At 33.6% G+C, this 12,289-nt stretch overlaps 7 protein-coding genes across 7 annotated transcripts; 4 read left to right on the top strand and 3 right to left on the bottom strand.

Moving 5' to 3' along the window:
• The first annotated feature begins 17 nt into the window (after positions 1-17).
• On the top strand, positions 18-3,084 carry LOC123005700 (protein MLP1-like). The gene is made up of 2 exons (XM_044399578.1): positions 18-494; positions 543-3,084. Exons 1-2 carry the CDS (start codon positions 75-77, stop codon positions 2,985-2,987), a joined length of 2,865 nt encoding a protein of 954 aa, XP_044255513.1. The 5' UTR covers positions 18-74; the 3' UTR covers positions 2,988-3,084.
• LOC123005712 (cyclin-dependent kinases regulatory subunit-like) lies at positions 3,047-3,651 on the bottom strand. The gene is made up of 2 exons (XM_044399595.1): positions 3,494-3,651; positions 3,047-3,426 (listed from the first exon to the last, which is right to left on the bottom strand). The coding sequence occupies exon 2, from the start codon at positions 3,417-3,419 to the stop codon at positions 3,174-3,176; it is 246 nt and encodes an 81-aa protein (XP_044255530.1). The 5' UTR covers positions 3,420-3,426; positions 3,494-3,651; the 3' UTR covers positions 3,047-3,173.
• A 5-nt stretch (positions 3,652-3,656) lies between these two features.
• On the top strand, positions 3,657-5,520 carry LOC123005709 (ATPase ASNA1 homolog). The gene is made up of 2 exons (XM_044399590.1): positions 3,657-3,847; positions 3,897-5,520. Exons 1-2 carry the CDS (start codon positions 3,738-3,740, stop codon positions 4,777-4,779), a joined length of 993 nt encoding a protein of 330 aa, XP_044255525.1. The 5' UTR covers positions 3,657-3,737; the 3' UTR covers positions 4,780-5,520.
• Positions 4,846-6,278, bottom strand: LOC123005705 (actin-related protein 10). Its single transcript, XM_044399587.1, has 5 exons — positions 6,121-6,278; positions 5,829-6,069; positions 5,586-5,782; positions 5,463-5,539; positions 4,846-5,413 (listed from the first exon to the last, which is right to left on the bottom strand). Exons 1-5 carry the CDS (start codon positions 6,186-6,188, stop codon positions 4,881-4,883), a joined length of 1,116 nt encoding a protein of 371 aa, XP_044255522.1. The 5' UTR covers positions 6,189-6,278; the 3' UTR covers positions 4,846-4,880.
• On the top strand, positions 6,181-7,513 carry LOC123005707 (transforming growth factor beta regulator 1). The gene is made up of 4 exons (XM_044399588.1): positions 6,181-6,434; positions 6,482-6,686; positions 6,745-7,021; positions 7,073-7,513. Exons 1-4 carry the CDS (start codon positions 6,249-6,251, stop codon positions 7,476-7,478), a joined length of 1,074 nt encoding a protein of 357 aa, XP_044255523.1. The 5' UTR covers positions 6,181-6,248; the 3' UTR covers positions 7,479-7,513.
• On the bottom strand, positions 7,503-9,177 carry LOC123005708 (etoposide-induced protein 2.4 homolog). The gene is made up of 7 exons (XM_044399589.1): positions 9,025-9,177; positions 8,839-8,957; positions 8,602-8,792; positions 8,298-8,553; positions 7,903-8,246; positions 7,781-7,855; positions 7,503-7,734 (listed from the first exon to the last, which is right to left on the bottom strand). Exons 2-7 carry the CDS (start codon positions 8,851-8,853, stop codon positions 7,623-7,625), a joined length of 993 nt encoding a protein of 330 aa, XP_044255524.1. The 5' UTR covers positions 8,854-8,957; positions 9,025-9,177; the 3' UTR covers positions 7,503-7,622.
• LOC123005711 (trafficking protein particle complex subunit 4) lies at positions 9,117-10,001 on the top strand. The gene is made up of 2 exons (XM_044399594.1): positions 9,117-9,384; positions 9,435-10,001. Exons 1-2 carry the CDS (start codon positions 9,210-9,212, stop codon positions 9,911-9,913), a joined length of 654 nt encoding a protein of 217 aa, XP_044255529.1. The 5' UTR covers positions 9,117-9,209; the 3' UTR covers positions 9,914-10,001.
• The last annotated feature ends 2,288 nt before the right edge of the window (positions 10,002-12,289 follow it).

Raw genomic sequence — 12,289 nt, 5'->3', positions numbered from 1 at the left:
GAAAATCGAGTGGCGCGTTGTCAAAGAATTTGAAAAAATGTGGCCGAGCAAATAATTTCAATCATTTCAATTTCATGGCGCAAATTATGGAATTCCTGTTAAATTTATTGTTACTGCGTGGAAAGTTTCTTACCACAGCGGCGGCCGAGACACTTCATGAATATATTAAAAAATGTATGCAATTTAAGCGAAAAATTTCGACTGAATACAACAATGCGACCCAAATAATACCATTCGAAAATATGTTGGAATTTATCAACGACAACTCGAGCAAATATATTTGTGAGGGAGATGTTGTGACGAATGATATACGATATTTATATGAACATGTGAATAAAATAAAGCAAGAAAGTGGGAAACAAGTTGCTTTGAAGAATGAGCTCATTCCACAAACAGTTGTTAAAAAATTGGAAAAGTTAACAAAAAATCAAAATTTGAACACTGTTCCTGACTGGTTGCGCCGTGAACAGAACAAAATTAACAATGATCTTAAGGTAAAAAGTCAAGAACATATCATTGATAATTTGCACGCAATTCTCAAGTCGCAAGAGTTTCTCTTCAAGAATATCATCAAACTAGTGAATATCCTCGAGAAAGATGCAGTCATCAACTCAAACAGTGAGAAATTGGATAAAATCAAGAAAAAACTCGTTGCATGTACTGACATTTTGTCAAACGCAGCCAGTTCTCAACAATTTACAAGTCTTATCAATAAAATCATCGAAGAAGAGATTACGCGTTGTAGGTTCAGACACGGTGAAAGCAAAACTAGTGCTGAAATTAACTTAAGAGTGCCAAAGCCTGAAGGAATTGAAGCTGCTTTGGACACGTCGCAGAAGAATAATGACATCAGAAAATTGAAGAAACAACTCGCTGAGAAGATCGTTAAACCAAACATAAATAAACAGAAGAATGAACGTTTGAGGGGGCGAATTATTGACATGGAAGTGAAAACAAATGCCCGAAAATTACTAAAACGCGCAAAATCTGAACCTGTTCTAAATGAAAACAGAAAATTTGAAACAATCTGGAAGAAAACACAAATAGATATTGAAGAATCCAAAAAAGTGATACAAGTCAATGAAGATCGATTTAACAAATTTGAAAATACACTGTGGCATACGTTAACTACTATGAAATTTATGTCTCTTAAAAATGATTATGCGAATATGTGCAAGTGTGCGTTCTATAATAAGAGACAATTTGTGGCAACGGAAGCAACAATTTCTAAAAAAGTCAAAGAAGAAGAAAATTTCGGCAAGTTTGTTAAAGTAAGTAACTCCATGTTTCACATCACGGAAAAAAGATTGTCATTTGAGGAAGAACACCAGGATTTTGTTACAGAAACAGGAGGAACAAATAAGACAAGCAAAAGAAAAGATGGATCGTCCCAAATAAACGAACATAAGATTTTGGCAAAAACAGTAAAAAAAGTAATGAGCTACGATCCCCAAAAATCTGTCAAAAACGCTCCACCTGTATTTATACAAAACCAGAAAACGGTTTCAGACGAACAAGGCAATAACACTGTTATTAATGGCAATGATTTAAAAAAGTTGATCCAAAACCATTCCCCAAATGCCACTTTTGCAGTAATTGTTGAAGAAAGCGACAAAAGTGTGATCAAATCACGAGAAATAGTTCCCACTGTACGAGATAACAAACAAACTAATACAATTATTAGTGTTCACAGTTTTCCTAAGAAGAAAACAACAGATATTTTTAAAAACATTTCTTCTTTTGATGAGGTTACGAAAAGTGAAGCTTTAAATCCTATTAAAACATCAGATGAGGGAAAACCTAATCCCTTAGAAAAACATGAAGAGCAACAAATTATTAAAAATAAAGAAGAAAACTTAGCAAATGAACCCAGAAGTGTTTTATCCGAAAAAATAAAAAGAAATCAACAAACAGATAAGCACTTCGTGCAGTCGTTAAGGAATTCTGATTTAAATGAAAAAAAACCATCCAAAACACCTAAAAATGTAAAAATGAGGTTGAATGTGTTCTTGAAAAGGAGAGATTCATTGGGAACAAATCCGACTAAGTCGCCGTCTCCAATAACCGTACATTCCAGAAATGAAGAAAAAAAGGAATCGTTAACAAACATTCCAAAAACTGGTAAAAAGCAAAACTTTGAAATAACTGCAAAACTCCAAACTATTCCCAACGATAATTTAAAATTGTGCACAATGAACGCCATTTCAAGTACCGCAAATAAGGAAAACAAAAAAGTCTCCATGCACGAATTTAAAAGTGAGGCTGACCTTATCTATGTGAATAACAAGGCGTTTCAAGAACTTGAAACCACAATCAAAACAGTTCAGATTGTTAAAAAGTGTCCAAAAACAAATGAAACAGCAGAAAATGTTAGGAGGGAGAAAAAAAGTGTGTCTAGTGAAAATCTCGCATCGATTTTAAAACAGCGAAACGACATTAAGCGCGAAATGAAATCCGAAGCGTCTTCTAGAGGTGGTGGTGATGAGAAAGTTAGCAAAAATAAGCGCGATTTACATACGGAAGTCAAGAAGTTGCCCAGTGAAAAAGGTAAAACTTTTTTGAAAAATTCGAAATCAAGTCAGAAGAGTATAAATCTTCAAATCAAAAAATCGTTTGTAAAACCGTCCAAGCCAAACCCCAGTAATTTTCAAATGCGACGTACGACAAAAAATGCAATGAAAAGGCAACAAGTTATGACGATTTTGCCCAAGATTGCGAGGGATAATCAAGAGAAAAAAAAAGCGCAAATTCGTTTGGTTGAAACTGAGGAAATAAAAACTGTTAAAATGAAACAACTTACAAAAAAAGAGAGTTGCGTAGCTAAAAAATCAAGTTTCGTGAAATTGGCAAGAAATTTTTCACCTAAAAAAATGTTCCGTAATTCGTTGGCAAGCAGATTGTTGGAAAAATCTCCCAACAAAAAAATTAATCGTACGAATTGGGAAGAAGAGGAAGGGTGTAAGGTTGTCACAATGGTGGAAGACTAATTAAATGTGTTTCAGTCTTCTTGTCTTGTAATAGCGTGCAAGTGGAATAAATTGACGAATTTTATAAAACAAATTATTTATTCTTCATTACAAGAACTAGTACGACATAATAAATCATTATGAATTCCCTGTCATAGAAAACTTGAAAACTTAAATTTATACTTAACATATTTGCACTTGAAATCCTTATAAACTATTTGAATTACTTTGCGAGAGAGGACGCCTAAATAGTAAAATATGTGGCTCAGGCGTATGAAGCATATAATGCACCCAATTAGGACTTTGTTGTACCCCTAAATTGCGCCATTCTGTCTCAGTCATTAAATGGGGTCGAGGCACAAGTTTTGCCAAATCTGGAGGCAAAATCACGTGTCGATATTCGTAATGCTCATCGGAGTATTTTTCCGAGTACAAAATATTATTTACAGGCATTTTTAAGCTGCAAAATAGTTTTGTTTTGATTTGACATAACCTCAAAATCGCTTTATATCGTACGAAAAACATACCAATGCTCAAAATCAACGTGTTGATTGTTGGGTTGATTAGCGTATTTTTAGGAGCTACCAGATACCCAATGAATCCAAAATTAATGATAATTTAAATGAAATTTAATCTTTTTCATCAATTACCACGCCACTGGATAACAAGTTCACCAACTACTACAAGGTACCACCCACTTAAAATTAAAAAAACTAGTGTCACACGTGGATTAAGTCGTCAAATTTTGTTGTGTAAAAAAACAGATCCGCAATGTCAGATTTTGAGCCCTTAGAACCCTCATTAAAAAATGTAATAGACCAGACAACTCTTAAATGGATTTTTGTCGGTGGAAAAGGCGGTGTGGGTAAAACAACTTGTAGGCAAGTGTTGTCACTGAAACTGATGTTCGTATGTAACCCCCCTTTCCAGTTGTAGCTTAGCGGTACAGCTTTCAAAAGTCCGCGAGTCTGTTTTAATCATATCAACTGACCCAGCCCACAATATATCAGACGCCTTTGACCAAAAGTTTACAAAAGTACCAACTCTTGTGAAAGGCTTTAACAATTTGTATGCTATGGAAATTGACCCCAATGTGGGTTTTAACGAGCTTCCTGACGAATATTTTGATGGGGAACCAGAAGCAATGAGAATGAGTAAAGGCATCATCCAGGAAATAATAGGAGCCTTCCCTGGCATAGATGAAGCCATGAGCTATGCAGAAGTCATGAAATTAATCAAAAGCATGAATTTCTCAACTGTGGTATTTGACACAGCACCCACAGGTCACACATTAAGACTCCTGTCGTTCCCACAAGTTGTTGAGAAAGGTTTAGGGAAATTACTGAGATTAAAACTGAAAATTTCACCTCTAGTCTCACAAATCAGTGGTCTTTTGGGCATACAAGACTTCAACGCTGATACTCTTTCTTCAAAAATGGAAGAAATGCTTTCAGTAATAAAGCAAGTCAACGAACAGTTTAAAAATCCAGACCAAACGACTTTTGTTTGCGTTTGCATAGCTGAATTTTTATCGCTTTATGAAACTGAACGACTTGTTCAGGAATTGACTAAATGCAAAATTGATACTCATAACATTATTGTCAATCAGTTGCTCTTCAGAAAACCCGACGAAAATCCATGTAAAATGTGTTTGGCAAGATTTAAAATCCAGGAGAAATATCTTGACCAGATTAATGACCTGTATGAGGACTTCCACGTCACGAAGTTACCATTATTAGAAAAAGAAGTCAGGGGTGGTGATAATGTTAAAGCTTTTTCTGAGTATTTAATACACCCATACACTCTTAATTAACTTATTTAATGATCTGTTTATGTTAAATTGGTTTATTATGGTTTTTTAGGTGATAAATATAGGTCATACAAACAAAAACATTTTTATTAAATTCGGAGAATTCAAAGATTCCTATTGTTATCCCTCATATTCGGCCAATCAGATAAGCGATTTTCCTTGAAATATTTTTCCCGAGTAAGAGACTTCATGCCCAAGATTTCAGTTGCACCATAAATACCTCCTCCCAACCACGCAGTGTAGTTTTCCTTACAAGGTGGATTATGAAACTTAACCGTTGTAATTCTCAATTTATTATATCTGTCGTATTTCAACTGTTTATGTAACTCTTCTTTCAATCTTGCCTTAAATCCAGGAGCCATTACAGTACCCCCAATTAAAAGAATATTCTCTGCAAGTTTGTTTCTTAAATGCACATCAACTTTTAATATAGCATCCAGAATCATTGTTGAAAGACACAAATGGTCGTTATCTTCCTCATATAAAATTTCATAAACCTTTTCACGCACTTTTCCTGAAATTGTTATCATATCTGAGCCTCCAATGGGATATTTAACTTCCGGAGCAAAAGTAATTTCAGGTTTTGCCAAACTGAACTGCTCTGCTCGTTTTTGTTTGGTTACAAAACAACAGCGCACTGAAATAAATATTTTATAACTGTTTTTTTTTTTCTGACTGGTTTAAACCTTTAATATCTTCCATAACCGTCTCAGGCAAATTGTTGATTCCTGTATTTTCAGAACTTAATAATGCTTGCAAGTTCCTGAAATAAATTATTTAATTTTTTTTTCTCTTTAATTTGAGCTTACTTATGAATTGCTTGTGATCCTAAAGGTAAGGCCTGCCAAGCGTGAATTACAGGCAGACCAAAACAAACAGGAATAGCAACAGCTTCAGTGTAACCAACGTCAAGTACTAAAGCTGTTTCAGCAGCCAAAGTAGATAAACTTACTAAATGTGAAGGCAAAATCAACATCATTGAAATTTCATAATGTACGAACAAAACCTGCAAGGAATTGTATCAAAGTAGATTATGTAGTTTCAAAACATACTTTAGCTAAAGTTTCTCTAAATAATGTTGGCGATAAAAGAGATTCAACAACGACAATTGGCTTGTCTTTGGGACTAAATAATGCATATTTGAAATACAAAATGTGGATGAAATCCACAAGTAAATCATACAAATCTTTTTCATCTTTATAATCAATAATTCGCCGTATTTGATTCGTTCTTTTACACCGGACCTCAGAACGAATTATGCATCGTGGGGCGTATTCCCCACTGAAGCCAAATCTACAAAATACACATTTATTGTGACTGTAATCTTTATAAATTTGGTCTTACTTGGTGTATGCAGCCCCTATATCTAGCACTACAGTTAATTTATCACTCAAAGTTTCGTATATTGGCATTTTCTTATTAAAAAAAATGTTTTTGCAAGATTTTATTATTGTAAAAAATGTCAAACAGCAATGTTGCCAACATTACCATCAAATAACATAAAATCACTGCCATCAGACTCAAAAAAAATAATGGCTAATGCTTATGAAAATTATTTGAGAAGTGTAAATGCTAATAAAAATTTACAAGATCGACTTCCTGGGAAGTATAAGGAAAAGTTAAATTACCTCAAGCAGCTAATTCGGGAATACGTCCACGTATGTCGTACAAAATTGTTTCTTTGGTTATTGAAATGTGTTTGTAGGAAAATGCGGCTTTAGTTGATGAATTAGAAGAAGTACAAACTAAAATAATTATTAGGCAAGAGGAACGTAAATTTCTTTTGCGTAAATTGTGTGAATATGAACCGCAGGTGGCTGCAGAAGTCCAAAATTTGGCAAAAGCTGGATCCAATCAGACTGCATGTATAGACACTAAAAAAGGAAAAAAACGCCCCAATGTCGACCCCGGTAAATACTTTTATTCCCCTTAGAGAATAAGCAATACCTGGTGAAATGTTTTTTGTAGACAGGAAGTCAAAATCACGGAAAAACTGCAGAGCACGTAAAAAAATCGTCCAACCTATTCCTCTAGATAATACAGGACGTCCAATATTTCCCATTGAACTAGGGAATCTCACCATACATTGCTTAGGTGAAGTTGTATCAGACAGGATAGAATTTCATTCAGAAGATGTGATTTATCCAGTTGGTTTTATTTCTACTAGAAATTACGGTAGTTTGGACGACCCCACAGTGAAATGTATTTATAGTTGCAAAATTTCTGAAGTTAACGGCTTGCCAAGGTACTGTTTGTATTAGTGAATCTCTCAAAAAATTATTGTTCAACATTTTAGATTTGAAATTGAAATGGATGACAATTCGAACCCCATCATAGGAGACACTCCTGATGTGTGTCACTCCCTACTTCTCCAAAAAATCAACGATGCTCTCTCCTTAAATGTGGTGAGCACAAGACCCAGAGGAAACGATTTCTTTGGTCTTTCCCACCCCACAGTATTAAACCTTTTGCAAAGCTTCCCTGGAAGTCGCAAATGCGTGAACTACAAATGGAACAAGTTTGAAGTATCGCGAAGTGGGGACATATACACTGAAGACAATGATGCAGCCCTCAGTTACGAATATTTGCAAAGAAGTATTAATTTCTGTAAATATAAAATGGCACCTGACATACTCCAGAAACCATCAGATGAGTTTATAGATCATAAGGAGAAATTGCACGATTACTTATTAAATAATTAAGTTTATTTCAATAAAATATCAAGGTAAAAAATCAATCACATCTTGTAATTAAAAAATAACAAACAAAAAAGTCACAATGTTTAAATTCAAACATTCCAATTATTCCCTATATCTAGGCCGGTAAAAAAGTGTTATCAGCATAGATCATCTCCTGGGGGCTGCTGGTCTATGGATCTGTATTTTTTTTTCTTTGCCTATAAGGCTAAATAAAGTGTTGGATAATGCGATCACTGGTGAAAAAATTTTAATACGCGAACTGCAACAAATTGAAGTTTATTAAGACTTTTTTTTATAATACGTACCAAGATTCCACAGCAGGGTTTGCTTCATTTGCACTAATTATATACAATGGAAACAACATTGAAAAAATGCAGCCACTACAAATAATATTTAGACTGTGACATTATTCATAATAAAAATGTACTTAATTATCCACGAATTTGATATTTGTGTGAGCAATACAAGAGGCAATCCAAATCCAATAAAATACGGCCAATGCGTCTCAATACAAGTTAATCTTTTGTGAATTTCCCAACCCATTTCGCCCCATTTGTACTCAAAAGCATACAGTGAGTATAAAAGGCATAAATGAATTAAATATAAGCCATATCCTAGATAATAAATGGGGCTATAAGTCATGACAAGTGCTTGAATTAAGAAAAGTGTTTCTACCACTGTACTAAATATAAAATCTGCCACTGTCTTGCTAAGACTTAGAGAGGCGTTTGATCTACCCCTACTGTACTTGTAAGCTGATTGTCCTATATCCTACAATAAAGCAAAATAAAAATTTAAAAACACAGCTACGACTGGACTTACTTGAAACCATAAATTGTTTATAAATTTTGAAATAGCAAATAATGGGACAACCCAAATGGTTTGAAATGTAATAGTGAGAATCAACTCCACCCAAAACCACACTGATTGTGCATTTGGTGAGTCTTTCCCGAAAATGAGCAAAATCACTCTTTTCATAGTTGGCAAGAATGCATATTCAAACAAAAGGATACTGAGCAAAAATATTGCACCGTTTAATAAACCACATTGGAATACTCTCGACATAACTGTTGATTCCCTACAAATATCAGCTTATAACAAATTTTTAGCTTTCACTAAGACCTACTCATGTTTCTGCAAAGTTCTACTAGGAGTTTGTTCACGCGATTCTGATTGTCGTCGACGAATTGGCGAACTTGAATGTGTGGGTGATAACCTAGAGAGCCTTCTCTTATTTAATTCTTTATCTAAACGAAATAGTATGTAAAACCCCTTGAAACTATCGCAAACGCCCCAAAAAACAGCTGATCCAAAACCCTACACACAATTTGTTTATTGTAAGTTGTACCATAATTTGAATTACCTTTGCTACATCCATTGTAATGATTTTTTTACGTCGTGGTTTATGTCGAAAGCATTTTACTCAACTATTACATTGCAACTTATTTTTTTTGTTATCACTTAATCAGCTGATGGCATAACCTACAATATAGACGCAGTGAATAATGATAACGTTATAACTGTATTAGAAGTAACAAATTAGACTTACCTGTTTATTTTTGTAAAACATAAAATTTTTAATAAAAAAACGCAATAATCGAAAAGAAGTTCGCAAATATTTTTGCGTCAATCTTGACTATTGCCAACTCCACGTACAGAAATTTACTAACTTCAATAATCATATAACCTCAAAAAATAATTTTAAATTATTATAATTATTTTATTTTACGTAAAATGGTAGTTTATGGTGTGTACATTGTCTCCAAATCGGGTGGTTTAATCTTCAACCTTGACCACAATGTTCCAAAAATCGAAACTGAAAAATCATTCTCCTTTCCCCTCGATATCAAATTGCGGTTAGAAAATAAGAAAATTGTAGTAGAATTCGGCCAGAGGGATGGCATTCATGGTACTCATATTTGTCAGAATTATTCCCTTAATTAAATAAATTATTTTAAGTGGGGCACGTCTTGTATGCCATAAACGGAATTCCAATCACTGGCCGCCAGTTGGACGACGGAAGAGACGCCTTTGAAGTTTTAGAAAATAAAGACAATTACCCCCTCAATCTAAAATTTGGAAGACCCAAAATGACAACAAATGAGAAAATATTTCTTGCTAGTATGTTTTACCCCCTGTTTGCTATAGCAAGTCAATTGAGTCCTGAGCCAAAATCGTCAGGGATTGAGGTTTTGGAAGCAGACACGTTTAAGTTGCATTGTTTTCAAACTCTGACGGGGGTCAAGATGATGGTGGTGGCTGATAGGAATCAGGCAGGGGTAGAGATATTGCTGAAGAGAATTTATGAAATTTATGCCGACTATGCGCTAAAAAATCCGTTTTATTCGCTGGAAATGCCTATAAGGTGTGAGTTGTTTGATCTCAATTTGAAGAGTATTTTGGATCAGCTCGAGAAATCGGGGATTTCCAATATTTAGAATTTTAATTAATGTAATTATTATCGATTTCTACTATGAGTATGTAAAAATAATAATATAAATATTTATAACACCCTGTGATAATTAACAGTTCTTTATTATTTCTACCTAAAATTAAAACAAAAAACGATAACGAAAACTCTTTTGTTAAGCTAATGTTACTCAAGTCCGTATACGAAGTGTTTTCCAGATATTAATTTTAAAAAGTTTACGCAAATTTGATACGGTTCATCAGGCGGTAGAGTAATATTTTTTTGCAAAATGAATCACATTTATGACCACGTTTTCTTTTTGGTGATTGAGCACAGTAACAAGAAAATTGCTACATAAATGCTTCTTGTTATCTATGACACATGATATAAATCATCATTAAATTTACTACTAAAACAGCTAAAAATAAAATATTGCAAACAAATTTTTATTTCATCTTAACAAAACTCGTATCTAATTAAAAAAAAAAAAACTACAAAAAAAAACAGTTTTCCTCTACACAGGATGAAAAGAAGAGGATATTTACATTTTTCATAAAAAAATAAAAAACGCCAATTCATGCCTAAAATTGATTTATGCTAATCACATATTCAATCAATCTAAATTATTATTTATGTACGACATTGTAAGGTTTAACGCTCAAACATCAGGTAAAATTAGTAATAGATGTAGTGTTATTAGTTATTACACTTTTTTTTAATTATTTTTATTTAAAAAATAGTCGGGAGATATTTTATTGCACGAGGCATAACTGAAATTCTTGAAATTTGGGATTAACTTTTTTTTTGAATTCATAAAAAAGCATCAGTGTATCCACTAATTACTATTACCATATTGCACCCAAAACCCCAAATTATTTTCAGAGTGGAGCAGTATATCACTTTTGAAATAAATATGTAGTTCAGAAATTACATACCAAAGATACTGATCTTGATGAGAAAATTTTGCCTCGGGTGTTATATACAGGTCCGACTTTTGAAAGCTGTTACAAGAACTCCTCAGCAATTGATGTGTACTTTCATTTTAAACAATATTAGCAATTAAAATGCTTCATATAAAAAAGTACCCATTCTTAAGTCTGCGAAAAATTTCATAATTAATTTAATTTAACAAACAAATTGATTAAAAATCGAGGGACAACCCTGTAGAAATATTTTTGGCGCGAATAGGAATACCATTCATGGGAACATTCCTCAGGAGCTACTCATACAATCATTATCATACTGTCCGCATTCCTAACTGCGGAACAAGATTTTTATGAACGAACCTCCCCCTCTTTACAATAAAAATTACGTGATAGTTCAAGTCTTGGTTTAAATTCCATTTCACCGGTTTTTTTTTTTTCAGCAGAGGTCCAGAGTACTATTTTTATTTGTTGCATTTACTGTTGCGAGAATTCAGTGACACTAGTATTCGAATTATTTCATTATGTAACATTTGGCTTGGTAAATAAAATTCGTGGAATCGACTACAACATAATTAACCACAAAATAACTGAACATGTTTTAAAAATGATCCCACGTGCCTTGTAAATAAGATATTACCAAACCGAATTGCCACACAAATTAATAGGTCTCTAGGTAAAGGGATCGCGAATTAACCTACCTGTTTTTCTCAACTACAATTTTTTATTATGTAATTATTTGTTACTTAAAAAAACTACAAGGTTTTCCAACTGTTTTACAGTTGGCTAAATTATTCTACCGCGACTTTTTTTCTTATTTTGATTATTATTTCACCACACATTAATTCACCTTCGTGTTTTAGTGGTGGTTTATTTATAGTGTAATAATTGGCCACACACCTTAAAGCCACGTGTGTGGACCAGTATGACCAATATCGATACCTAATTTTTGTCTTAGAGGTGGGCTGTTCCTCTTGGTTTATTTCTTGGAAAATCTAAAGGTCAAAACCGTTCGAAAGGATTTGCTTTCTCGATTGTTTTAGGATTTCTTAATTGTTGGAATAATAGTGAATGACTTGCATGAATTAATTTTATTAAAATTGTTTATTTTCTAGTTTTCTGTGTCGCTCACGATACAACCGTTTTTTTTATTTTCTTGAGTTTTAAACTATAATTGCTTGTGGGTTTTAACAGTACCTCACCTAAAGAGGCGCCAGAAATAATAGCGACTATATCGTGCGGATAAACCGCAAACTTCCTGTGTGTTTTGCATGTGTTAAGTTGGCACCAGCTCCAAAACCACGAGTCCAGTCTCCCGCTGTCGGAGTCGCTTCTCTCCATTTCTAAGAATTGCTTTCAAAAATGGTAATATTGCTGATGGAAACCTAATTACATGCTTTATAAAACGTCAGCGTTTGATAAATAACGTATTGCTCTCTATTCGTTTATTGTTTCGCCGCCTGTTTGCCAATTTCATAGAA

The sequence above is a fragment of the Tribolium madens genome, unplaced genomic scaffold (assembly GCF_015345945.1).
Source record: "Tribolium madens isolate multiple individuals breed KSU strain unplaced genomic scaffold, Tmad_KSU_1.1 Scaffold_20;HRSCAF=117;Tcas5.2_LG4, whole genome shotgun sequence".
Lineage (NCBI taxonomy): Eukaryota > Metazoa > Arthropoda > Insecta > Coleoptera > Tenebrionidae > Tribolium > Tribolium madens.
Note: the sequence above shows the minus strand (reverse complement) of the source record. Positions and strands in the feature narration are given on the sequence as shown.

Bases quoted from the DNA above. Each gene is read 5' to 3' on its own strand.
- LOC123005705 (XM_044399587.1), bottom strand. From the start codon at position 6,188: ATGCCAATATACGAAACTTTGAGTGATAAATTAACTGTAGTGCTAGAT. The intron at 6,070-6,120 runs GTAAGACCAAAT...TGTATTTTGTAG, and splicing joins ATAGGGGCTGCATACACCAA to ATTTGGCTTCAGTGGGGAAT. The intron at 5,783-5,828 runs GTATGTTTTGAA...AATTCCTTGCAG, and splicing joins TTAGAGAAACTTTAGCTAAA to GTTTTGTTCGTACATTATGA.
- LOC123005709 (XM_044399590.1), top strand. From the start codon at position 3,738: ATGTCAGATTTTGAGCCCTTAGAACCCTCATTAAAAAATGTAATAGAC. The intron at 3,848-3,896 runs GCAAGTGTTGTC...CCCCCTTTCCAG, and splicing joins GTGGGTAAAACAACTTGTAG to TTGTAGCTTAGCGGTACAGC.
- LOC123005712 (XM_044399595.1), bottom strand. From the start codon at position 3,419: ATGCCTGTAAATAATATTTTGTACTCGGAAAAATACTCCGATGAGCAT.
- LOC123005700 (XM_044399578.1), top strand. From the start codon at position 75: ATGGCGCAAATTATGGAATTCCTGTTAAATTTATTGTTACTGCGTGGA. The intron at 495-542 runs GTAAAAAGTCAA...GCAATTCTCAAG, and splicing joins AAATTAACAATGATCTTAAG to TCGCAAGAGTTTCTCTTCAA.
- LOC123005708 (XM_044399589.1), bottom strand. The intron at 7,856-7,902 runs GTACATTTTTAT...TATTATTTGTAG, and splicing joins TCAAATTCGTGGATAATTAA to TGGCTGCATTTTTTCAATGT. The intron at 7,735-7,780 runs GTACGTATTATA...AATTTGTTGCAG, and splicing joins AACCCTGCTGTGGAATCTTG to TTCGCGTATTAAAATTTTTT.
- LOC123005711 (XM_044399594.1), top strand. From the start codon at position 9,210: ATGGTAGTTTATGGTGTGTACATTGTCTCCAAATCGGGTGGTTTAATC. The intron at 9,385-9,434 runs GTACTCATATTT...AATTATTTTAAG, and splicing joins CCAGAGGGATGGCATTCATG to TGGGGCACGTCTTGTATGCC.
- LOC123005707 (XM_044399588.1), top strand. From the start codon at position 6,249: ATGTTGCCAACATTACCATCAAATAACATAAAATCACTGCCATCAGAC. The intron at 6,435-6,481 runs GTATGTCGTACA...ATGTGTTTGTAG, and splicing joins TAATTCGGGAATACGTCCAC to GAAAATGCGGCTTTAGTTGA. The intron at 7,022-7,072 runs GTACTGTTTGTA...TCAACATTTTAG, and splicing joins GAAGTTAACGGCTTGCCAAG to ATTTGAAATTGAAATGGATG.